The sequence below is a fragment of the Rattus norvegicus genome, chromosome 18, assembly GCF_021556685.1.
Source record: "Rattus norvegicus strain SHRSP/BbbUtx chromosome 18, alternate assembly SHRSP_T2T, whole genome shotgun sequence".
Classification (NCBI taxonomy): domain Eukaryota; kingdom Metazoa; phylum Chordata; class Mammalia; order Rodentia; family Muridae; genus Rattus; species Rattus norvegicus.
The window spans coordinates 6214418-6241505 of record NC_141551.1 but is presented as its reverse complement, the minus strand read 5'-3'; the positions used below and the strand labels follow the sequence as shown (position 1 = coordinate 6241505).

Here is a 27088-nt window from a genome sequence, read left to right as displayed (position 1 = left end):
CCTCTGCTACATATGCAACTGGAACCATGGGTCAGTCCATGTATAGTCTTTGGGTAGTGGTTTAGTCCCTGGGAGCTCTGGTTGGTTAGCATTGTTGTTCTTATGGGTTGCAACCTATCTAAAGGTCAATATGAACTGTTAAAGTGTAACAGTCTAAAGTGGCTTGAGTCAGAGCTGACTACCAGGCAGCAGCACTTCTAGCACCTGTGTATGAATTCATTGCGGTTTTGTTGTTTTAGCCTTAATAAGCTGACATATAAAAAGGTTCGGGGTCATAGTCTCAGACTCTGAATTCTGATCTATGGCCCTGATTGATCACTCTTAGGATGTGTCTTAAATAAACCATCCCTGTGTGACTGAGTTTGGTGCAGTTTGTGGGGTGACTCCTGAATTCCAAATCATCAGCTTAAATAAACCCTTTCTTCCCCAAGCTGCTGCTTCTGGTCATGGCCTTAATCACAGCAATTGAAAACTCAAGCTAAAACAGAAATTGGTACCAGGTCATGATGTATTGTATGACAGATCTGGTCATGTGTTTTGGGGAAGATTGTGAAAGGACTTTAGAATTTCTGGCTGGAAAAGTCAAGGAAAACCAGGGGCTTAATGGGCTGTTGTGGGAGCTTTGAAGACAAGAACACAAAGAGCAATGAGGGTGATGGAGGCCTCGATTGTGAAGTTTCAGAGGGAAACAAAGACGCTGCTGAGATCATCTATGTGAGTTCTGGTGACCCGGGGCTGAAGAATCAGCCATGGTTAACAAGAGACAGCACCACTAGTGAAACCTTACTCTACTAGGACAACTGATGTTGGGCATTAGGAACTGAGATGTTAGTAGTGATTAAGAAGAGACTAGTGCCATCAAAGACTAAACCTGGAGTATTCACTCAGGGTAGGCAGACAGGCTGTGATCTATTGAGGGCTGTGGCTGCTGCATCTCAGGCTAGCAGCTAAATCTGGAAACATGTAAGAATCATGCAGATGTGCTGGACATAGTGGTACACTCTTTCGATCCCAGCACTCAGGAGGCAGAAGCAGGCGGACCTCTGTGGGTTTGAGGTCAGAACAAACAGGTGTACACAGAAAGTTCCAGGGCTACATGAAGAGACCCTGTCTCAAACAAACAGAAGAAAACAAAACAATGTTCTCCCAGGTGCAGTAGTGATCTAAACCTTTAACTCAGAATTTGGGAGGCAGAGACAGAAGTATCTCCATGATCGAAGTCATCCTGCTATACACAGAGTGCACCAAAGCAGCAGGGCGAACAGTGAAACCCTGCCTCAAAGAAGGAAAACAAAAAGTAACAATGGCAAAGGACCAAATAACAAAGTATACTTTCTATTCAGAAATGAGGCCTTATGTGCAGTATTCTATTAATTATACAATAATGGTCTGTGGAGAGTTGTACCCTGAGTTTTCAGTTTCATAATCTATTTAGAAAAACAATCCTATTTCAGAGTATATGTTTCTAATTTGTCATGCATTTTAATCACTTCCCCACAGGTTGCTATGCAAAGTCAATGTTCTAGCACATACATGATTGTAGTTCTTTTCTTCCCCTTTATTGTCTGATATAAAATGAAACTGAGAATGCCTTCAAGTGTTAAAAAGAAAATGAATGAATTTTTTGTTACACACTGCACAGATTTACAGAACTCATATTTCTCAAAGGACAAAAAAAGAAATCCAAATGGTTATAAGGGTTATAAAATATATTTTAAAAACTCTTTAAGAAATCAGGATGTTTGAACTTTAAGGTCAGATGGCTTGCTCTGCAGAATTTGGAGTGATGTACTAAGGGAAAACACTAAGGGCAAGATAAATGTTAATCGACAACATACAAACACATTTCAGACAAGTCTGCAGCTGTATGAAGCCTGTTTATTTGGAATTAGATTCTGACAATTGCTAATATACTTTAAAGCTTCACAAATCAGGATAAAATGGAAGCAAATCACCATTTATATTTTAGAAAAAATATCTATTAATACCTAAATTGTAGCAGTGAAAATTGTTTTTAGAGAGAGAAACAACAACAATCTAAAACAAACACACAAACAAAACCACTCTACACTAAAATTGAAAAGATACCCTTAAAGTTTAAGAAAAAAATGTCCGAATTCCATGGATGGCCCCAGACATTTTGCTAGACAGCAGTTAGGTTTCCAAATGGATAACCTGTCAGGTCAATGCCAACAGTGTGCAGCAGGAGCCATTGCAATGGGCTGAGACGAGGCTGCAGGCAAACCCAAAGGCAGCCAGATGAGAACAGCATCACTTGAAGAAGTCAATAGACGAATAAAAGCGATCACTACAAACCTTCATAAAAACCTGTGAATTCAACAGATTGTCACATAAACTAAACATAAAAATATGAAGTCTCTAAAACTATTTTAGGGGGGAAAAAGGAAAACCATAGGAAAACTATCAATATCAACACTGTAGTCATTAACAATTAGAGTCTAGATGTAGGCATGACTTGAAGCCTGATAGACACCCTTGCTGAAACATCTTCAAGCATAAACAAAGCTTATCACTTCTCTAAGCAGTTCTTTTGTAATTCCATATTTATAATGCTGTCATTAGTCCATTTCCTGTGAGCAGTGTGCAAAGGGAATAAAGCTGTCCTAACAGAGCACTGACTACAAAACAGCACTAATCTGCCAATGAAGTCAAGAAAACTCCCTCGTTAATACCAAAATAACAAACCACAGCATTACAGCTTCTACAAGTGTATGCCTTCATAAATTACTTTATAAGAGAATATTTCAGCTCCAGAGTAAAGTAGGGATATTTCTATAATCAAAATACCCATATGTGTGGCCTTGAAAGGGCCAGAAGGAGCCCTTCTGTAGAACAGCTCTTCTTCAACCCAGGCTAAGAAATTTGATTCCTTTTGATCACAGTAGATTTACTGTAGAAGACTTTAAAACAGTCTAGAAGGAAATTACATTTCTTTTAACCTTACTTAGAAAAGAAACAGTAAATAGAGAGCAAAGGAAGGAATAAGAAGCAGGTCTGTTCTTCACTTCAGTAAAGAGGCTGCGCCTTGCCCTACAGTGCTGTCTGAGGATTGCTGTCTACATACTGACTTCATATAACAAAGTCACCTCTTTCAAAGCTGAAGGAGGGGGGAAAAACCTAAATACCCATGTTTATGAAGCAACAACACACAGGGTAAGATAATTAACTTCCCAAGATAGAAGTGTCCAAGAAGAGATAGCCAGGGCTCACAGCAATGACAAGTGGCCTAGCTACACCTACCTATCATTAATCTAGGTTTGCTTAGAAAGAACGGTAGACATGGTTCTCAGTTAGATACATTTCCACTGGAAGGAATTTAAAATAAGAAACAATTTGCTTAAAGTGACTCCAGTTCCAACACTTTAAGCTCCTCCTTTCTTGCCCTAATCATTATACCCCTTTACCCAGAGTTCATGTACTTTCTTTCTCTATGCTACAGAAAATACACATTGATTCTAAGAATCTTACTAATTTCCATGTGTTTTGCCTCAGCTCCTACATTAATCCAAACAATAAAAGCCTTAGAACATTAATAAATAACCTGCTGCTGGCACCCAGGTGTCAGTGCTGCAATGCTGAAGACAACACATTTCATAGTTCAAAAGGCACAGCTAAGGAAAAGGTTGCTCAGGAAATCACTCTGATTTAGCACAAAGATCCTTAAAAATTGCATGAAATCAGTCAAGTAACTATAGAAACCGATTTTTTCAGCTCCATATCACACATCTCACACCTCAATTGTCTTTATTATCATCTGCTGTCAGATCCTTAACCAGGAATGTGAGCCGGCTTGATGAGTTATTCAGGAGGGAAAAGAATCTGTAGGTCAAGTGAAAAATTTCACACACACACACACACATACACACACACACACACACACACACACACACACACACACACACACCCTTTCAACCTTAGGTACCTTCATTTCATTCTGTTCTCAGTAGCTCTGGGGGCAACTCCAGTGAGATCCAATATTAAGGCTCAATTAAAATAAGCTCCAATTAGTGGAGCTTTTTTCTCTGAGGCTAGAGAAGTCAGGAAATGGATATTGGGAAATGTAAAAAGTCAGCTACTGAGAGGAGGCTGCAGACATAAATGAACTTATTTGTTGATTTCTACAGTTGCTATGCAGAGGCCTCTGGGAGTAAAAGCTTAACCAGTCTAAGCTATAAACTAAAACCCCTGCAGCTAAACATGAACTGTGTGAAACAAGGGCTCCATTCCAGAACAGAAAACTGCTGGGCCCAGAAAATTAAAAGCCAGAGGCATTTTCCATTTAAAACTAAATCCCAGTACCGCCTCCCAGCCAAAGAATTATAAGCAGTATCAGATTTACAAAACGAACAATTACCCTGGAAAAATGTAGCCTATTGTACAGTCCCAGATGCTAAATCTCAAAAGTTTCTTTTTTCTTTCTTTTAATCCCACACTATATTCCTCCAAGTATATGGTTGCAGTTTACAAAAAGCCATTTCCAGAAAGGCCTAAGCCTTGAAAATAATTTTAAAAGGAGAGCACATAGCTCACTGACCTCGTTTGAAGCACTGCCCTTGCCTTCAGCAGTTCCTGTCCTTCCCCAAGGCTTCTGCAAATGCTATGCAACAGTAAAATAAACCCTGACCTAATTGCCAAGAGTGAGGCTGCCAACCTTCCCTCAAACACAAAGACCAGCGCAGTAACTTGAAAGTCCTACCTCTTTGGCTTTCTGTTTTAATCTCAGCTGTTCTGGATCTTCTTTATTGGAGCGGCTCTGTCAAAGGAAAAGAAAATTTTAATAGAAATCATCTAAACACGAGCATTGCTATTAAATATTTAATAAATGATGATTTCTCCTGTGATTGAAAACCCTAGCTCCAGGGGCAATGCCTGGGTCTAGGCTAGCTGCTCTCCAGCCCTCGCCCCTCCCCCTTGTCATCTGGCTGCTGCTGCAGTTAGCCTGGAGGAATGGCACACTGAAATGATGCTAACAGCGTCAGTCAGGTCTAGTCAAGGCATGACATTGCTCATGCTGGAACATGGCAAAATGAAAACTGGACTGCACAGAAGAAAAGGAAAAGAAGTTTGGGCTCAAATGGAATGAAAACAAACAACACTGGATCATCCTTAGAAGACATTTTGGAAAAGCATGTGGTATTTTAACTACTATTAAAATCAAGAACTCACCTAACCTTTAACCAAATCTTTCAGAAAAGAGTAATTTCTGAAAGTACAAGTAGGAAACACACTCCAATATTTTTATTAGAGTTTTAGGTCTGATACTGCACTTAATAAAATGATACTACTGATACTTATACATGCTATAAAAAAACCAAATGGTATAAGAGTGATCATGAGAAATGTGGTAGTTGTCTTCCTTAGTTAGGTGGTGGGTTAGACATTTATCTCTGAGAGGAACATTTGAGTAGAAGTCTGAATAACAAGAAACAGGAAACCACATCAAAACATTAGGAAGACCAGTCTAACAAAAGAAACAGTAAACAAAGCCTTAAAATTATAGCAAGCATGTTAACTGACAGGATGACCATGTGTTTAAAGCATACAGAAAGTATGATAGAGAAAGGAAGTCAAGTGTTGTCTTAACAGTCAGCCATTGGAGGAAGACTACTATTGAGAGCACAAGAATGAGAGAGCACTGGAGCAACCCTTTAGCAGGCTCAACCAGGCATACAGAGCATTTACTACACAGAGCTATGACTGAAGGCACAGAGGCCACATCATGGCTAGACTACTCTCAAGCAACTGCCATGAACAGAGGTTGACGCAGAGAATGAGGGTAGGAGCTTAGAACAGCAAAGATGACAATGACAAATTGATTAGCATTCCATTTTGCAAGTCAACCAGATTTGTGGGGGGGCTAGATAAGGGGTAGAAGAATATTTAGACTAGTATTCAATAGTTTATAATGCTATTTATTGCACAGTAATTAGAAATAAAGAACCAGTAAACTGTCTTGTAACAATAGCTAAGTTCTTGCTTATAATATTTCAAGTTCAAGAAGGAGTCCTTCCCTGTCCCATCTCCCTGCCCTTCCCAGCACAGTGGTCGTGCTGGGGCTGAGACAACAGAGCAATGCCATGCTAGGATGCTTACATCCTTGTGCTTTGAGATGTCTCAGTGAGACATAAGCCACTGGAAGTCATGGCAAGGAGCACGGCCAATAAAATGGATCTGAAGTAAATAGTACTAGGCAGTCAATCACCCAAGCTGGTGACATATTAACTTTACTAATCAAAGACATACACTGATTGAGAATATAAGTGAGATGTTCCAAGGATAGTAACAGAGACAAACTGATCCAGAAGAAAATGATTCTGCAATTATTTGGAAAAGAGAGGAAGAGAATATGAATAAATGAACGATGTGTATACACTTGAAGACCGTTGAACAATTAAGTGTACAAGTCAGAGAACAACTTATGGGAGTCGGGTCTCTCCTATCAACGTGTAGAACCCAGGGATCAAACTCAGGTCATCAGGCTGGCAGCAATGCTCTTATTCCCTGAGAAATCTTTCAAGCAAGAGAAAGATTTTAATATAGAGGATAGGTTATGGGTATAAAAAGTGAGGTACAGGATTAAAGTTAGAGGCAACATGTGAACTCATGATTTTATAATACATATAAAGATACAGAAAACATTGTAGACACTTATACACGAGTATATACAGAGCCATCATACAAATATTCCCTAGAGCTATCCACTAATACATCCTATATTTAATGACACTGTTAAGCAATGAACATAGCATGTGCTCTTATACTGGTTTCTGACCAGCATCTTCAAGTAAAACATAGAAGAATTTCTCATAGAAATGGTTGATTCCAGGACGGAGGCAAGAACAGTAAAGGTTGGCTCTGGAATACATAATGACAAAAAGTAGGACATCCTCAGTGAGTAATAAAGACACAATGAGGAACAAAGTCGGCGTTCAGAAGTGTCTCCCACCTACAGGATGAAACTACTGAACGAAATACTTATTTCTGAAAAGAAAAATGGAACCTGAAGAAGAAAAAAGACAAGTAAGATGGTTGATGAACTTTGAATAGGTATCTCTTGCAACGGGCAGCAGTGTTATACTACCAACAACCTTTCACACACACACTAGATTGTTTTAAAGTAGTAGGCCAATATGCCTCAGGACTGCTCTCCAGAGATTCTCTGAATTGTATAGTATAGACAGCTACGTAACTGTAAATATACTAAAAAAAAATCCTTCTTAACTAAGATGGAGGGTACATATTATACACATATACACATACTGACTAATCGTGTGTGTGTGTGTGTGTGTGTGTGTGTGTGTGTGTGTGTGTTACATACAAAGAGTAGGGAAAGGAGTAGAGATGGAATAAATGCAAGAAAATGTGAGGATATGAGGGAATCTTTAAAAAGGGGCAAAAATGTATAGTTTGATAATATTAGTTTAAAATTGTTTCAAAATAAATCAAAGAAGCAATCAGAGCCAAGTATCAGGACTGACCCCTGCATATCCTAGCACTTCAGAGATGGTGACATGACAGTGAATTCAAAGCAGCCTGAGCTACATACTACACAGACCCTGCCTCATCCCAGGACAGACTGAAAACAGAAAATAACAGTTGGTGGGCTGGCTGTGATGGTGCATGTTTTTAATGTCAGCACTCAGGAGGAAGAGGGATACCAGTCTCTAAGAGTTCAAGGCCAACCTAGTATAGACAGAAGGTTCCAGGTAAGCCAGGGCTACACAGTGAGACGCTGTTTCAAAAATAAAGAAGATATTAGTATGTGGCTGAGAAAAAAAACTTTCAGCAATATGAGAAATTAAAAGTAAGGTCCTCAAAACAAAATCTAAGACTTTGGTGGTCAGCCTTCATAATTTCTTGCAAGCTTCAACTTCTATGAAGAAGACTGGAGGTATGAAGCATAAAACTGGAGTGGACTGAACTTTTATGTGGTACCCAGGTATTACTCGTCCTACAAAACAGCTTAAAGGAAGAATACAGGTCTACTGCTCCACCTGTCTCCCCCGCTCCTACTCCCCCTCTCCAATTCCTTTTCCACAAATTTATGTGAGTTCCATATATTCCAAATTGTTCTTGTTCTTTTTTTTTTTTTCCCTGAGCTCCAAATTGTTCTTAATGTTACTATAATCCTCTTGTGTTTTAAAAAGTGTTCTTGTTAACTTCAACTTAGTACATACCAAATATTGTCTCAAAAGTCTAACTTTTGTATAATATTCTAACTGCGGTTAGGGGCAGGTGAATAGGAATGAGATCAGGCACACCAGAATATGAGGGAGGAGACAAAAGATTAGGACTCATTAACTAAAAAACTGAAACGGCATACCACATCATCTTGGTTGAGAAACGCCTTATTAGTAAGTTCATTTTAGGAAATTCAGGAGAAATCTAAAGGCTGAGCAAAAGCAACACTGTCAATCAATGATGAAATCAATTATGATCACTGTCAGACCACATCCCTAGAAAAATCACACGGGGCTTTACCTTGGCTGCCTTCAGTAACATTTCTCTCTCTTCTAAATCCTTCCTCTGCTTCTCCAATTGATCCAGCTTTTCAAGAAATTTGAGCTGTGATCTGGTATCAGTAGACAAGATGTAATTTTCACTTCCCTGGGGGAGAGAAAGTCTTATGATTCTGGTTTTGCGTAAGGCATAACAATACAAAGAGAGCAACACACATAGGAAACCAACTTTTTCAGAAGACAATGTTTTTTATTCTGTTAAACAAGCAAACAAAATAGAAGCCAGAAATTTTAATTGACCTTAAAATTTGAGAGATGACTAAGCATTTATATTAGCAAGCCTCTTTAGAGACAGTGAAAGTAATTAAGTCAAACAGACCCTAACAATAGGAAAAAGAACACAGTAGAATATACTATTACCTATAATTCAATCTCCCTTATCACATTATTTCCTAAGTAGGCATAAATATGAGTAATTAAACCTTAGATAAAAAGCACGGAACAATCACCTCACTGAAAATGACAGGGAAAAAAAAACTAGTTAGATTGGCTTGCTCTTAACAAACTAAAACACTTCTATCCAAATAGAAGATAAAATGGCGAACATTAAAATCATAAAGGCCTTGTTTGAAGATTCCCTTAATTTAGTCTAATTTAGACCGAAACATTACTTAAAATAATCTTAATACAATTTTTATTTATAACTTATCTATTTATAAGTAGATTCTCACTACACAGACTGGGCTGCCGTGGGACTTGGGATCATCCTGCCTTAGGACTCAGAAGGAGTGGGAAAGCATATCATTTACAAATGAGAGCTGTAACAAGAAGCCTATAGTGTCTTATTTTAAGTATTCTATAAGATGACAAAATTCAAACTGTCTCACTCATTCTAGTATGCTAGAGTACAAATCAGTGCTTTCAAATGGAACTATTTTCTAGTTTTCCTCACCCATGACCTGTAGCTGCCTCTACAATACAAATATCCGTGTATGTGGTTCATCTGGGACACAGCGGAAAGGTCTTTCCCAATCTGCACGCCCCTCTACTTGTTCTCAGCAGTCAACACCTCCCCTGGGGGAGGCTCTCACAGCCACACTGGAAACACTGAGCTCAACATGAGCGCCTGGCTTGGAACGCAGCATGGCACTACTGCGTTCCCACTCTATCCTCAAGCTTCCGGCTGCTTCAGTTCACTCAGACTAAGAGACTTCATATGCCCAAGATTCTTTTTAAATTAAATTTTTATTGTTGGTATTTAACTAGATCAAAAGAGTATTACATGGTTTAAGGAAGAAGGATGTAGTAGTTGCTACTTATTTTACTTCAAGCTTAATACAAGAATCCCCCATGGTCTTTAAAGTTAAATAATACAAGATAAAATGTGGGATGCATTGTAGGCCATGCATAGAGGTTAAGTACAATAACAATTTTCTTAAATCCCTCATCTTTACCACTTCTATGTTCAGAAACTCTGGAGACATTTTACAGACAGAAATTTAATTTAGAGGGGACAATAAGCACTAAATTAAAAAGATGCACAAGCATTCTAAACTTTAACGGTATCACATCTGCATGCTGTTTTCTTTACCATTTTGGATACAACAGTCTGTGGCATAATTTCCCCTTCTCTTCCAGTTATTGCAAATAAATGCTTTTCCCTAACTCCTAAAGCCCGACTACCATTGTAACAGATATGCCTAATATCATCAAGCCCTTCCTGTTTCTAACGCAGTCTTCATGTACCAAAAGAATGAACACCACTAGACACCCAGACTCAAGTTATATTAGCACCATCAGGTGAATCCCACCTAAGATAGTTGTAATTCTGAAGTAAACTTGAATTTGTAATTAAGTGGTTATTTCTGCTTAAAGAAGGAGAATATTAGGGGCTGGGGATTTAGCTCAGTGGTAGAGCGCTTGACTAGGAAGCGCAAGGCCCTGGGTTCGGTCCCCAGCTCCGAAAAAAAGAACCAAAAAAAAAAGGAGAATATTTGTCTTTCTATATAATATACAGACAGTAATTCTAGCTTTGCTAAAGAATGAATGTAGGAGAATGTATAGGATAAATCAATAATAGTAGTAACTGTATAATACAGTGCTTCTCAACCTGTGTGTTACAGCCCCTTACAAGGGCCTTATATCAGATATTCAACATATCTAGTATTTGCATTATGATTCATAACTAGTAAAATCAGTTATGAAGTAGCAAGAATATAGTTTTACTGTTGAGAAACTGTATTAAAGGGTCACACCATTTGAAAGGTTGAGAGTCACTTATACAATTAAAGTTAAAGGATCCGTAAGTTAAATGATTAAGGTCTTCCAGGTGGGGTAAACACTACCCATTTTCTTAGAGCTATCAAATATAGTAACACATGCTCTTGATAAAACAGAAAAATGCTACCTGAGGGCTATACAACAGAGCTGTGAACGGCACGCTCAACTGAAGTCTTTTGGAAGTATTTCCCGGGGGTTAACACGTAGAAGTTGTGGTTCAGAGCAGGCCAAAGATGGATCTCGTGTTGACAGCGGAGCTTAGTGATGTGTAAGAGTCAGTCAGGAAGGGTCTTGGAGTTGTAAGGGCTGTACAAAGAGAGCTGGAGTCCCTGAACAGGCTAGTAACTCGTAAGCTCTTTTTCTTCTGTTTGTCTTGTCCAGTTCTGATGTGGTAGTTTGTTTTATCTTATTATGTTTTATTATAGTCTCTTAGAAGCCTGATTTTTTTTTTCTAATGAGAAATAGAAGGGGAATGAATCCATATGGGAAGGGAGGAGGGGAGGAACTGGAAGGAGTGAAGGGAGGGAAACTTTAATCACGATATTGTGTGTGAGAAAGCGCCTACTTTCAAAAGAAGACGTTGGATTGTTTTATGTTCTTGTACTAATGTTAAAGAGGTATCTCAGGGTCAACAACAAAGGACAGATTATAGTAACACTAGGTACTCTGGAGGCCAAGGCAAGAGGTCTTTTGAATGCAGGAGCCCAAGACCTATTTGGGTCACATAGGGAGTTAACTGGAGACGAGGAGGAAGAATGAGAGGATGCATATTAACAGAAGGGTTAAGAAGACTGTATTACTCGATGGCCCACCTGCTGCCTACTTGGTCACAAGCCAATGTGCTAATGGAAGGAGGTAGAACAGACCCTAGGAAATATGAGGACACAGCCTCCCTTCTTCTTCTCTTTTACTTCCTGAATGCCTTGAGCTCAATAGCTTTGCTTCACCAGAAATGCTACTGCCATGAATCCTTGCCATGGAACCAACAGCAACGAGTCTAACCCCCCATGGACTACAGCCTCCCAGTCTGTGAGCCAAAAGAAACGCTTCTTTATTTGGGGTTAATTAGCTTCAGCATTTGTTTTAGTAACAGAAATAGGATAAAAGTTATATAAACCCAACAATAAAGGCCTCAAATGCAAAGCAAACCTAGTTACAACTTTTTGATTGGCATCAAAGATTGAACCCAGAGCCTCATGTATACATCTTCTATTACTGAACCAAACCCCATGTTTCAATACCAGACTACATGTAGACTGTCAACAAAAAACAGATGGCAACATTTAAAACCAGCTAGATAATAATCATGTATCAATATTACACGCAAGATCAAAAAATATATATTCTATTCAACACATGTGGGACATTCTCTAGGAAACACCATGTTAGGTTATATTAGGTTATAAAAGAAGCCTTAATGAATTGAAATAATTTCAATCATATGAAGTTTCTTCTATTATCACAAAGAAGTGAAGAGTGAAGTTAAAAAAAAGTACTGAAAAAAAAAGTCCTGAAAATTTCACAAAAAAAATGTGTAAATTTAACAACACATACTCAACTAGTCTGATCTAGTGAGTCAAAGGGGAAAGAAACCAAACCAAAACAATAGACAGACAGAATAAAAGACAACACTCCAAGGATATGAAATACAGTGATCTCATACGTGTAGAGATCCATAGTGGTAACTGTCTACCCAGAAGAGAACAATCCCAAACGAACATCTTTATTTCACCTCCTATGTAATTAAAAAAAAAAAAAAAAGGAGCAAAGTAAACCTAAAGCTGATAGAACAAAGGAAACCATACAGACCAGAACAGAGATAAATAAAATTCAGAGCACACAAGCAAAGTCAGTGAAATGGAAATGTTCTGGTTCTCTGTCATGACTAAGAAAGTAGGGAAACATTAGCTAGAATAACAAAAGAGAAAGGGGAAGATACAGGCAAGAATCAAAACACACAAGTGCAGTTAACTAACACCGACTGAACTGATAGATGGATAACCTACAAAAATGGGCAGATTCCTAGACTCTGTAAAATGAAATACTGATGCTTTGTTTCCCACAGCTTTGTCTGGTGCTTATTCTGTTTTGTTTTGTTTTTTTTTTTTTTAAGTCAGTCTAACAAATTGTCACAAAGAATTTTCAAGTAAAAACCTTGACCACTCACTATAGGTCTTCTGCAATGCTACATGAGGAAGTAAGACGATTTCCCCTGCAAGTCTACTAAGGAGGCAGTGGCAGATACTGAATTTCCTTTAGTCTGTGTGGCTTTGAAGATTTGGCAAACTTAAAATCTCATGAAGTTACCTGTTCACCGATATGCCGGAAATCTAGCCCTCAGTACTTTTTAATTAAAAAAAAGTGTTATTCCTTTTCATTCCACTATCTTTTCTTAAATTCCATAATCATTCAGGGTATCTGCCCACCTCTGAAATTTCAGTTCACAACTGATCTTACCCTAAAGACCGAAAAGCAATAAAAACTACAATTCAAATACAGTAAGTGTATTATCTTTTATCTTGGTAAGTTACTTGTTACACCTAGACAGGCTCTTCTTGCATTGAGCTTTTCCTAATAGCAGCTAAGAACAGCAACGCATGACACCAGGGTCAGCACTCACTGTTACCATGTAACTAACTAAAACGCATATGGTCGCTAGCAGAGTCCAGACCACCAAAGAGAACACAGTAACCAGTATTCTATCCTAACACAACCTTCTTCCTAATTAAGCCTTGAGGAGGAAGGAGCCTCAGGTAAAATAGGTGCATGTTCCAAAGTACAACAATAAACTTACTCTGGACACTACTTAAAACCAATTTTAATTTGATTTACTATTCAAGCACATCTAAGTAAAACAATTAAGGAAACTGCTTTCCTACTAACATGAAATATATTTCTCAACTATTCTAAAAATACATGCAGATATGGAGCCTTGTCCATGAAACGACCTTTACTATTGCTCAGGAGGTGACAGTCTGTATTTCCCTAATGATTCCTTTACCTTGTAAATAGTCATTCGATGCTGAGCAATTGCAGTTAGTTTCTCTAGAAGGCCTCGTAATCTCTCCTGTGTTGCATGGGAGATCAAGTTCACAGCATCAGAGTTAAGCTCCGTAATGTCATGCTTTTTACCTGTAGAGGCAGAGAAAATCCATTACATGTTTTAGTAGTGGCTTATAATTGAAATAATTAGCACAGCAGGTATTCAGTTCCCCCTGGAAGTCATACCCATTATGAATAAAGGTTTGGAGATTATGATTTTCCTGGTAAAGTCACAACTTCAAAGATCTTAGACATTACATTAATAAAACCTAGCCTGGAGCCTCAGAAAATATAGACATTGTTTCCCTTAGCCTCTAGAATCATTCTCCTTGCAAGGTCATTTATAGGACAAAGTTAATAAGAACACAAATCAAGTTTAGTGTTCAGGGAGGAAAATGGTAACTTCAGAAATTAGTGCTATATTCTGTTAATTTTATTAATTAAAAAAATGGAAAGTTACATTTTACCCTGTTTGACACTGTTAATAATTCATGACATTTATTTCAGTGAACTCAAATTATAAATCTGTTAATTCCTTGTCTATAAAACATATCTATATACTTCTTGTCCATTTCCAATTATATTTTGTACTACTCGTGTTTTCAATAAATTAACGTGTAAAATTATACTGAAATATGCTCCAAACCTCATCATTTCATTATTAATTCCAATAACTTCCTGTTTATGAACAAATTGTTTTATCTTGGTGGTAATGAGGAAGAAAGATTTAGGGAAAAAATTAAAAGGTAAACACCAGAGCAGTAGCCGTCTAACAATCAACCATTATCAGTGCTTAAACTCTTTCTTAGGGGCACATACCTGGCCGCCTCAGTAGATATGCAAAGGTAAACATACAGGCATCCAGTGATCTAAGGTAGATATATTGTTAAAGACTGTGTACATGTGTCTGTGTTTGCCCAGGTGTGTGTTATACACGCATGTATGTGTAGTCACATGTGTGTGAGGTACTAAGGATCTAGTCCTCATATTTGCAGAAGTGTCTTATCCACTGGGCCATTTCTCAAGGCCTCTGTGATTATTTTAAAACACACACACACACACACACACACACACACACACACACACACACACACACACACGTATGTCTTCATAGTAATTTAAAAATAGTGTTTGATTTTTGTATGCTAATTTATATAATAAATACTCATATTCTCAAAGGCTGAACTATAGCAAAAACACAGTTTAATTACAACTTAAATACACTTTGACATTACCACATAGTAAATTTACATTTTAATTTGAAATGTAGTTCATAGTAAACTAAAAAGGAAGAAAATTTAAAATTATCCAACTTATTTTAAACTAAGCCTTCAAAATATAATTCATTATTTTGTAAAACACTGAACTCATTTCCAATTTCAAACTGAAATAGAGAAAAAAGGAAAACCCATTACCAAGATACAACTTCATAAAAATGTTCAGCATAAACAATTAGTTGGGCCTTCTATACAAGGAACAATAAAATTTCAAACCAATCAATGGTTAAAATTATATCCCCAACTGGGTTGGTTGGAGAGATGACTTAGAAGCCATTCACTGCTTTTCCAGAGGACCTCCATTTGATTCCTAGCACCAGTGTCCATGGTTTATAACATGTAACTCTTGTTCCAGGGAATCAATAGCTCTGGCCTCCATATGCAACAGAACTCACATACACAAATATATATACACAAATAAAAAAATATATAAATTACAACTAGATTGGGTAGCCAAGTTACTTCATGATTCTTTTTTTTTTTACATGAGCACTTAAAATTAGTGCTTGGGAAAGATTTTTTTGAAAATAATAACTATTATTTAAAAAACTAAATAAAAACAGAATTTATCTATTTAAAAATCTATACTGTTATAGAAGGTTCTGAGTTTAATTCTCAGAACAATAAATTAAAAACTAATAATAGCTGGTGTTCTTTTTTTAAAACCTGTAATATTTAAGTATTGGTAATGAACAAGTGTTAATAAATAATTCCTGAGGGTATACAACAGCCAATGTTCAAAAATACCTCCACTAAGTTAGAAAATCTGAGAGCACAAGTTAAAACTATTCCCACTTTTAACACATTTTAAAGCCAACATAATTAAGGAGTGCTAGTTAGTGACTGCCTGCTTACCACTGACTTTATTGTATGTTTGTGATTTAATTTAGGATATTAGAGGGAAAATGAAGAACAGTGACATTTAACCTAACCTTCGCACAGGAAAAACATTGTCAAATATTCTTTCAGAAAATGTATAATTTCTATTGTTTTTAAAAATGTTTCACTGATTCTTTGTGAGTTTCACATCATGTACCCTAATCTAACTCCTCTCCCTGTCTCTTCTTATCTGCACTCTGCCTTTGCAACAACCCCATCCCTGAAAAGGAAAATAAAGAAAATAAAAAAAAATCTCTGGGGCAGGGCCTGCTTTCCCTCCTACTTGCCAAAGGTGGCGAGGGGCAGGAGCAGAGGGCATCTCTCCCTAGCCCAAACCTCTTAGCAGACGAGCATTGGGCTAGTTCTCCAGTGCGCAGGCCCTTGGGACTGGCTCACCATTACCTAGTTCTCCAGTGTTCAGACCCTTGGGAATGGCTCACCATTACCTAGTTCTCCAGTGTTCAGGCCCTTGGGAATGGCTCACCATTACCTAGTTCTCCAGTGCTCAGGCCCTTGGGACTGGCTCACCATTACCATCAGGGCCAGCTCAGCTGTACTCCCTAGGTGAGGTGCAGAATCTGTTGAAGAACAGGGCCAGCTTTCCTGCCTGCTGTTAGATGGTGAGGTGGAAGGCATAATTTCTACTTTTAAGGAATGGCCTCAGATGATACCTCAGAAGGAATTTTATTATAAACAGAAAATATCTCTAGAAATAAATTAACATTCACTTCTTGGCTTTCTCCTTTAAGCTTAGATAATTCAAAGAATTTTTACAGTTTACATTTTGTATTATATTGTTTGTGTTTCATTAATAACTGAAAATAGAAATAGTTTTCCAATGTTTCCTAAAACAGAGGTTGCCAAACTATAGCCAACAGGTCAAAACTCATCTCTCTGATTTTATAGGAATCAACCACATAGAAGTTTATACCTTCCCAAAATGCATGCAGAAACTCTCCATGATTCAGTTAGGGTAACTGGAATGGAGACCTTTGGGTTTAACTAATTCATAAAGAATAAGGTAAATCCCATGAGGGTTCAACATTAAAGAAAGCTGTCCAAGGATCACCAAGAAGGCCCTGACTTCCCTACTCCAGAACAGTGTCAAAAATTACAAGTTATCAAAGCCTTCACGGCTGCAGTATTCTGTATGGAAGTCAGGGCCCAATAACAAACAGTCCTGTTCATTTGTTCATATGAAGTTCATGTTTGCTTTGGTCTGGACCAAGAGAGTTCAGTAGCTGTGGCACAAAGTGGCCCTATCACCTAGACATATGTAAGCAAATGTTGTTCATTAGTATCTTAACCTTTCTTCAAACCTTGAGAAAATGATCACACAGGGATTAATACATGGCTCAGTAGTTAGGAACACTGCAGAGTGAGTTCCAAACACTCACATTGTAAAGCTCACAATCACCTGTAACTCCAGCTCTAGGGGGACTCTACACATCTGGCCACTGCAGGTACAACACACCAATGCATAAACTCACACACAGGACACATGTACACAGCATTAAAAACAATATTTAACATTTTTAAAACTGAAAGCAATCATTTAATAAAGATTTTAATCAAACTAAAAATAAAATGTGGAAGGGAAAAAGAGCTGAATCAATGCTTTGGATAATGTGGCACTCACTGATGGTTAAGATTTTTCTCAACAGAGGCTCCTCTCCCCATGTAACTCTAGGTGTGTCAAGCTGAACAAAAACTAACCAGGAGAAACTACTGCTAATTCCTCACTAAAGACAGACAATATGGCCTTAAAGTATTCAACATACCATACATAAAATATTCATGTTAATTATGAAGTAGATCAAATATGGTACAATTCATACAAAATTTCTAATCTTGTCTATTGTTATATTTAATATGAGGTCTTATAGTCTTTCACAAATTGAAATTTAGTTCCAAATAATGAGTACATTATCTTCCATTTTCTTCCACTCATTGCAGCTACCTAAAAACCATCCTGCACCTAGAGAAAAATGTTAGAATTCTAGCTCAGCTTTCTTCTACAATAAAAGTAAAAATTAAATTTTCAGGTTGATACGAGAAAAAAATTGACCCTCATTGGGTACTCCTATAATTTATGACCTCAGTATCTAACATAAACTTTTATTTGTATACACACATATCTAAAAGCCAACAAGAGGTAAGATTTTAAAAATAAGTTCACATTAAATATTTGTGTAAAAATATGTATCTCTATTATGCTTGTCATAAGAATGAATAAATTATTAAGCTATATTATCTAACCAGAAACAAAAGGCTGTTGCAATGATTTTTTCAATAAAATGCTTTATTCTGTAATATTGAAGAAATCTTAGAACATTTTTAGAGTCCCAGACCATCTCTTTAAATAATACTTCCCCTCAACAAACATTCCTATTGGGTCAATAATCATGATTCTATACTTACCAATGTCTAAAATTCTCTTTTGTAGAGCTCCAATGAGAAGAAAAGGTTCGTCTTTGCATGACTGAATGAGTTTGCCAACAAAGTCAGAATGTGTTGCTAAGATGCAGGCATTTTCCTCATCAAGGTTGACCTCTGCCATGCAAGTCACATCATTGATGTCATCTTCCCCTCTAAAGGGAGAAAAAGTTAGAGTTTTGGGAAGGGTGTGTGTGTGTGTGGACATGCACACGCACATGCACATGCATTCATATATATACATAGTTTCAGAGTGCAAAGAAACATAAGGTCTTAGCAAAGTATGGTAGTGCCCTCTGCAATCCCAGTATTGGTGAAGCAGAGGCAGGAGAGCCAAGAATAAAAGGTCATCATTGGCTACAGAGCCAGTTCAAGCTCAGTCTGCTGCATAGCGGGGAGGGAGGGAGGGAGGGAACAAAAGAAAACAAAATCACTCTTATAAATAACAACATTATTTTATTGAGTTCACCCAGTGAAGTGAATTTAAAAATGTCCATCTTTCTCCTTAAAGCTTTTAAAACTAAACTGACATCACTACGCACAAGAGTGTGCCCCTGGAGGAGAAATCAGAACTGTCGTGTGGTGCAGAACTTATCTTCTCCTCTGCAGTAAGTGAGACACTAAGTGCGGTCTGGACTTACCCAAGCCACCCACAAACCCTCTACCGTGAAAGGCAAGGAAATGAAAACCAGCTTTGCTCTCATCCAGGATGTTAACAGCCCCTCAGGTTTCCCGTGTGCACTCCACTGTTCACTTTGTAGTGGCAGAAACACTAGGTCACAAAAGGTCCCATCCCATAAAATCCCTTGAGAAACTATTTATCTGTCTAGCTATTCTGAAATCTATTTTTAAAATTAATTTTGTTTTTATGATTCTAATTTTTTACATTCTTGCTCTTACAAGATGAATACATTAAAACATACCCTTAAGAAATGGGCTATAAAGGACCTATAAGCAAAATATTAAAAAATTCTATACATGAGCATACAAAACCAAACATGAAATAGGTTTAGGATCCTTGCTTTACAGCAGTTAATCTCATAGGGTTGCTATTTGGCTGTAGAACTAACATGAAGATGTGTACTTAAGAGAATACAGTAAAATTTCCTCAGGTTACCCTTCCCGCCATATGTAATAACAGTCTAGTTGTTCATGATTCTCATACTATCATACAAAAGTTTGATATATATTAAAACGTGTCCCATAGTGACAAATGGGCAAATGACACATCACAAACTCTGTGTCACACAGATTCTTAAATTATACATCCCTTATGATGATGATTTGTATAAAGAACAAATTATAATTATCAAATATTTAAGAAATGAAAATCCCTGATGTCCACCTTTAAAAAGCAGTATATTAAAGGTAAGGTATTACTCTGCTATTAAAAAAAAAAAAAGAAATGACAGCATGAAATATATAGGCAAGTGGGTAGAACTAGAAAAAAAATACAACCTGAGTTAGTTAACCCAGATACAGAAAAACTAACACGTTATATGTACTTAGTTATAAACGGATATTAGTTGTAAGTAAGAGATAATCATGCTACAGTCCACAGACCCAGAAAGGCTAAATAACAAGGAGGGCTCAAGGGTGGTGGTAGTGGTAGTGGGGGGACCACATGGATCTCCCTAGGAAAGGGAAATAAAATAGATTTCACAGGTGGACTGGAACAGGGGGGACCAGCCTGCAGATCACACTCTTACAGGCAACCATACAGACCAAGCAGGTTGAATTTATATATTTAGGGGTGTGTGTGTGTGTGTGTGTGTGTGTGTGTGTGTGTGTGTGTGTGTGTGATAAAAGTCCATTATTTTGAGATAGTACAAGGTCAGGGGTATGTGGGAAGGACTAGAAGAAGGTAAATTATGTATTATAATTTCAGAAAATTGAAATTATAAATAAATGAAAAGTTTAGGCATCTGGAGAGATAGCTCTGCGGTTTGGTTTCCAGCACCCACACGGCAGGTTACAGCTGCCTTTTACTGCAGGGATTTGGACAGCTCAGTGAACACTGTGTACACACACACACACACACGTGCTACACTTACCTAGATACAGGCAAAACACCCATACACAGAAGATAAAATAAATCTTTAAAAATAAATACATAGGTAAAAGTTATGACACAGAAACAAGATTGAACGCTCACAATTGAGACTTGTTTGCATCCTGTAAAAAGCATCTTGTTTTTCTCTTAAGAGTGCCTGTATAGTTCCTAAGAGGAACTCAAACCAGCTTTAGAGATCAGTTCTATGTATTACAAGCTCAATCACCAGTACTAGAATTTAATTCAAAGATAAGCTCTTTCTGACAAATAAATAGGAACTTGACTACCCAATAACTACTTGTTCTCCCAACCTAACCACAATCTCTTTGGGTACAGCTACTGGTAAGCACTCCCACAGGAGCAGGGAGGACCTCTATTGAGGGAGGGCAAAAAGAAGGAATCAAAGGGGCAGACAGAAGGAAAGCAAAGGCACATGGGCAGCAGCACTGTCAACAAAAGCAAGAAAGAACAGGACAAAGGCAGAGCTATCATGTCCAGGAATGTTTGTGATCCTGTTTTGGTTTTATTTCATTTTAAAGGAACAAAGTGGAAGTCACTGAGCCAAGGCTTCAAGGGTAATGCAGGGCCTTCTAACAGAGGTATTGTGTGAAATGGACTATTATTTTAAAGACACTTAGAAAACTTAGTACCTTAATAAAAAGCCTTCAAGAATCTGTGGAGTATCACATTACACAAACTAGGTACTACCCACTTGTTGTGTAGTCTGTCTTCGGAAACTCATTAATCAGTTTGCTTTTGATAAAGTTAACTACTTCTTTTTTTTTTTTTAAAGATTTATCTATTTATTTCATGTATGTGAGTACACTGCTATTGTCTTCAAACACACCAGAAGGGGACATCGATCCGATGTCCATTACAGATGGTTGTGAGCCACCATGTGGTTGCTGGGAATTGAACTCAGGACCTCTGGAAGAGCAGCCAGTGCTCTTAACATCTGCGCCATCTCTTCACCCCAACTACTTACTTCTTAATGTCTACTTGCTTACATTTTTCTACCATTAAGCTCTGCATTAGACTAATTCTTCCTTAGGAGATAGAATTATATTCCTATCCCAATCCACTTGAAATAAGGACCCTAGTTTTTCCACTTCCTCTCTCTTCTATCATTATCAACAGCTCCTCCTGCTTCTAACCTCTGCTTAAGGTTGCCTTCTTGTCTAATCTTCAATTTGCCTTGATCTCTGATTTTTTGCCAAAGCCCAATCTATAAGCTAGATTAACTTTAAATACTAACTTTTAAAACATCTGCCTAATTTGTTTTTAAATATTTCAATTACTTCTCAAATTGGTATTTTCGAACTTCTAAGAACATATTTTTGCCAATTATAACAGACCTTAATATGGAATCTAATCTAATGTTCAATGTTTTTGTCTCAATTTCCAAAAAGACCTAGCTTTATTTATCATATTCCTAACAAGGCAGTATATAACTTGCATGTAGATATTTGTAGATTTTTTATATGCCTTAAAATAATGTGCTAGCCTAGGACAATATAATAAGCAGGAGAAACTAGGAGAAAATGGCAGTTCTGAATCACTTTGTCTCGGTAATCCTGACTCTACCAATTACTAAGTAAACTAAAGTTTCAAAGTCTCTGAAACTGTACTTTCAGTAAAAGGGGAAAATACTAGTCCCCGCCATTAGACTGAGGACTAAGAGGAAATTTCTATCATACAAATAGGAAGTCCACATGTTCCTTAACTTACGATGGAGGTGACATTCCCAATAAGTCCTTTGTAAACTCTAAGCTTCTGAAATTGAATGCATTTAACATACTTGCTCTACCAAACATCGTAAGTCAGCTTACCCTCTGCTAACATGTTTACAACACTTTGTTCTACAGGCAGGCAAAGCGCACTGCAGCAGCAAAAAAACAAAACAAAACAAAAAACAAAACAAAACAAAAAAACCTCAAAACCATATATATATATATATATATATGTGTGTGTGTGTGTGTGTGTGTGTGTGTATGTGTGTGTGTGTGTGTATGTATGTGTGTATGTATGTGTGTGTGTATGTATGTGTATGTGTATTTATGTATGTAATCATCGGCCCTGGTTTATTCCTTAAAAAGCACACACACCTAGGTAATATGAAGCACACTTAGGAATGTGAGGTAGACACCAAGGTCTCAGGCTCTGCCCTAAGAGTTTGTAAGGCTGTGATCTGTATGACTCTTCCCATTTCTACTCATCTATCATCCCATCTAAAAAATGAGAATAAAACTTGATAGGAATATCAAGTGTTCTTGAATGAAAGCCATGAGATGCTAAGACTATATTAGAAATTAAGCATGAATATTATTTTGAAGAATGAAATAAAAGGCTATCATGATAAATAACTTTAAATGTAAGCCATATGAAATTTAAAAATGAGTTAAAGAAAGGAATCCCTGCCAGCCTCTCTCCTCATAAAGCCTCCCTACCTACAATGCACTGTGAGCCTCTTCCTTTCACTTTACCAATACTGTGCAACACCCTGAACGAACAGGTTTTGAAATTCTTTTCTTCAGATTACATTTGAGAGCAGTAGGTACTTATTAAACTGTGGTGACTGTCAAAATACTTTAAAACATTTCCAAAACAAATTTCAGTCCTTTCTTGTCTCCAGGCCTGGATGCAGACGTTTAGCAGTTCACTGGGTAGTTCTGAATTGCTGATCTATATAATGTTGAGGTGCTTTCAAAAGTATCCATTAGTCCTTTCCTCTATCTCTACTTCTCACCTGGTTCTGCTAAGAAGTTTGTAGCATGAATCACAACAGTTACCAACCTCTTTGGTTCTTCTTGGCAATAGGCCTGACCAATAAACCTAACTCAGGCCTCATAGCTTTTAACCTTTGTTCACTGTGTGCTCACTTCTAAAGTTTTTCATCAATTTACTTTATGTGTAAGCACGAAAATAACTTTTCCTGAACATTATTTACTATGATAAACTAGGTCTGCATACAAATTTTATTAGTAAACTACCATGCGCTGTATGTCCTTGGTGGAAAATACAAACTCTGAAAGCAAAATGGGACCCCAACCTCAGACTCATGCACGCTTAGCCCAGTGCTCACGACCCTGCTGGGGCAGGTTGGCGTCCTCCATTTTTGACAAGAAGAAAGAAGCCTAAGATATTAAAAGCACTGCACCCTTGAGAACAGCTGAAAGGTAAAATATTTCTAACGGAGGCTACAATTGGTTATCTAATGTTATAAAAATCCCTTCAGTGGAATTGAGTAGCTGGGAGCTTATTCAAGGAGAACACTGTCTGCTCTGTCTAGGATTCTCAGTTGGTTACCCCTGTATGACTATCAGGCCTTCCATAGCCATTTCTGCTGGGTGCTGTAAGATCTGATTTGATGATGGCATTTAGCTGCTACTTATATTTGTTCTTTTAATTGCTATATAAGCAATAAACTTACTCAAAAACAAAGATATGGAAACAGTAAAGAATTTTCTATACAGATTAATATTTAACAGCTTTGAAAGACTTCATGGTGTCATTTCTAAGACACTATGCATAGCTTCCCATGCAGCATGACAGGCATTCGGCTGCCATCTTTTTCTGGACTGTCTCTTGTGAGCCTAGCTACCATGATGTATCTCTCTCTACCAGCTCAAAGGTGGGAGAGCTGGTTTGGCCACCCGACATTTTTTGGCTCTTTTTAAAAATCGCTATCCTAAAATGATAAGACATGTATTAGCAGCAAATAAACCATACATACTACTGATGTATTTATATAAACCATACATACTATTGATGTATTTATATATACAATACATACTACTGATGTATTTATATGCATGACACATGGCACACAGAACAAGATGCATACGTTTAAAGGTAAACACAGCCTAAAGTATATTAAAGAACTTGATTCCTTTTGCACTATGAAAAAAACTGAGTATCAAATTTAGAAGTAATACAACACATGACATAACATTATTACTTTGTTTGCGATGAAGCCTGAATCTCTGGTGCCCTCTGGTGTTTTAAACACCACACAACTTCCAACTTTCATCCCAGATACACCAAGAAGCTAAATGCAAAATGTGATTTTTTTATAGTGAAAAAGTCACAAATTCACAACAAAAGTTTAGATTGACCAGGTATCTCTCAACAACAACAAAGCAGGTATCAAATATTGTGAAATGCAATCTAGATTAGTCAAGGTGGCCGAACATCACATACGACTTCTTTCTTAGTTAATACAAGTCAACATTAAGAGTCTGATTTTAAGGGGTTGGGGATTTAGCTCAGTGGTAGAGCGCTTGCCTAGCAAGTGCAAGGCCCTGGGTTCGGTCCCCAGCTCCGAAAAAAAAAGAAAAAAGAAAAAAAAAAGAGTCTGATTTTAGTTTCATTTGGACTAAGGTAGCAGTAATGCTGTTTCAAAACTAAACTCTATATTAATTTCTTAATACAGTGTAATAGGTGTAAGATTACATATAACCCAAATCACCAAGAAGTATCATTTAAGAAAATCTTAGTGCAAAAATTAAAGACACCTCATTTAAAAAAAAAAAAAAAAGACACCAAAAAAATAAACACTGTAGAAAATTCAGCCATTTCAACAAATGGTGCTAGGAACTGATTATCCACAAATGGAAGAATGAAAGTGATCCTTATCTCTTAATCTCTAAGAAAATGAACTCAATCAAAAAAGAAATGGATCAAACATCTTAATGTAGACTTGAAATTCTGGAGAAAATTTGGTACATCTATACAATAGAATACTATTCTGCTTTTAAAAACAAAGACATCATGAAATTTGCCGGCAAATGGGTGAAACCTGAGAATATCACAGAAACTGAACCGCAGTGCAAAGACTGACACTGGATCCCCCTCCCCTTCCTGGACTGCTCGGTTAGGCCTCAGTGGGAAAGGATGTGCTTACTCCTGCTGGGTTTCATGGTACAGGGGAAGGGAGGAGGCTTCCCCCTCTCTGAGAAAAAGGGGTTGGGGTTATGGAGGGAGGGATTTGTAGACTACTAAACAGGTTTTTCAAAATGCATTTAAAAAAGCATGTACAATATATAAATTATACTCAGTAATTTATACTGTAAGAAATTTTTAAATTTTTAATTTTATTAATGTATATGGTTGTTTTGCCCACATTATGTCTACGAGTTGCATGTATGTAGAAGGCCAGGAGAGGGCACTAGATCCATTAGAAATGGAGTTACAAAAGGTTATGAATTGCTATGTGGGTGCTAGGAAACAAACCAGGGCTATCTCTTATTAGAATATTTTAAAGGCATTCAAATCTGTTTATTTAGACATCATTCTTTACAACATTTTTTCCCCTGAAACTTTACTTCCACATATCAGACCAAGTTTTAACTACTGATTTTCTTTACCTGAAGCATGCTGGTCCATTTTCTTTTATTTTATTGTTCTGAATAGAAGTTGTTTGAGCTTGAAGCGACAAAAGTTTATTTCCAGGCAGACTAATTTGCTTTATGATGGAAGCTGGAAAAACAAAACAAGAAAGAAAAATATAGAACACCCTCCCCCACCCCCTACAAAGGCAATTATGTCACATTAAGAAAAATTCAGAATAGTTTTTAGTAAATACAAAATAATTAAAAGAAATGTCTTAAGCTGCCCAGAACTATGTTTAAATTTAAATAGGCTAATAAATGTAAACCCTGCATAAGAAACCAGCTTATAAACATCTCTGGATTATGTTTTTATGTAGTCTCAAATTGTCTAAAATTTAGCATCAGTACAAAAACGTCATGTGTGAAAGGCAACTGTTAATATTTCACTTATATTCATGTATCATTAACATATATTATTAACACATATTAACACATAACACTTCTAGAATGGTTTATATAATAATATAATACTTTAAGCAGTCGTTTATTTTGAAACAATCTATGCCTAAAATGTACTGTTTATGTAACTGTAACAGATCATTTCGTCCTCTCAATTTCTCTTCCCTTAACACAGCAGGTGTAAGTCCCACCATGCTCCAGACGCACTGGGATGACATAGGACTGCCAGCAGGTACGGAGGGAACTTACCAGTAGGCATTACAGCAGTCACTGGTGCCTTCTGCCCACAGGTCTGAGAGCTCAATGGTGAGGAATGGGAAATGGAGATCACATGATTGGCATTGCCTACTGAAGGCTGCTGGACTATCTGAAACAATGAGAGCTCATTACGGTCACTCAAGGAAGCATGCTGTAGCAATGAACAAGAGCTTCTATTTTTAATAATTTGGGGTTGTTCAGCTATTTATACCTCTAGCTAGAACAATAAGAATGCCTACATAAAATTTAACTTTTTTATTTTATTAAGACAAGATCTCAGGCTGCACCCAAATCCCACTGGGGAGAGAGCTGGACTCTCAGAAGTACAGACAATCCTAGGAGGTCAGGGGAGACTGCCACTTCAGCTCACATTCCTGACCCAAGGGAAACCTGCATAGTGGCCCTGGATACAGGAATATAGGAGCAGTCAGCAGTAGGAACCTGCTGGTTTCTGCCTGGGCCTGGACCTGAACTGAACTGAACTGAACTGAACTGAACTGAACTGAACTGGTCCCACAGCTCCCTGCACCCAAATCCCATGGGGGAAAGAACTGGATCCTCAGAACTGCGAACACTCCTGAAAACTCAGAGGAG

The 27088-nt window shown here is 37.4% G+C and overlaps 1 protein-coding gene across 2 annotated transcripts in view; it reads right to left on the bottom strand.

The window, feature by feature from the left end:
- The window catches only part of Taf4b (TATA-box binding protein associated factor 4b), a 117891-nt gene that overhangs the window by 47781 nt on the left and 43022 nt on the right, over positions 1–27088 (bottom strand). For both annotated transcript variants that reach the window (XM_087592589.1, NM_001426974.1), the window contains 6 exon segments: positions 26486–26603; positions 25814–25925; positions 18380–18549; positions 13762–13892; positions 8503–8628; positions 4718–4774 (listed from right to left, as the gene is read on the bottom strand). In XM_087592589.1, coding sequence (XP_087448715.1) covers positions 4718–4774; positions 8503–8628; positions 13762–13892; positions 18380–18549; positions 25814–25925; positions 26486–26603 — 714 coding nt within the window.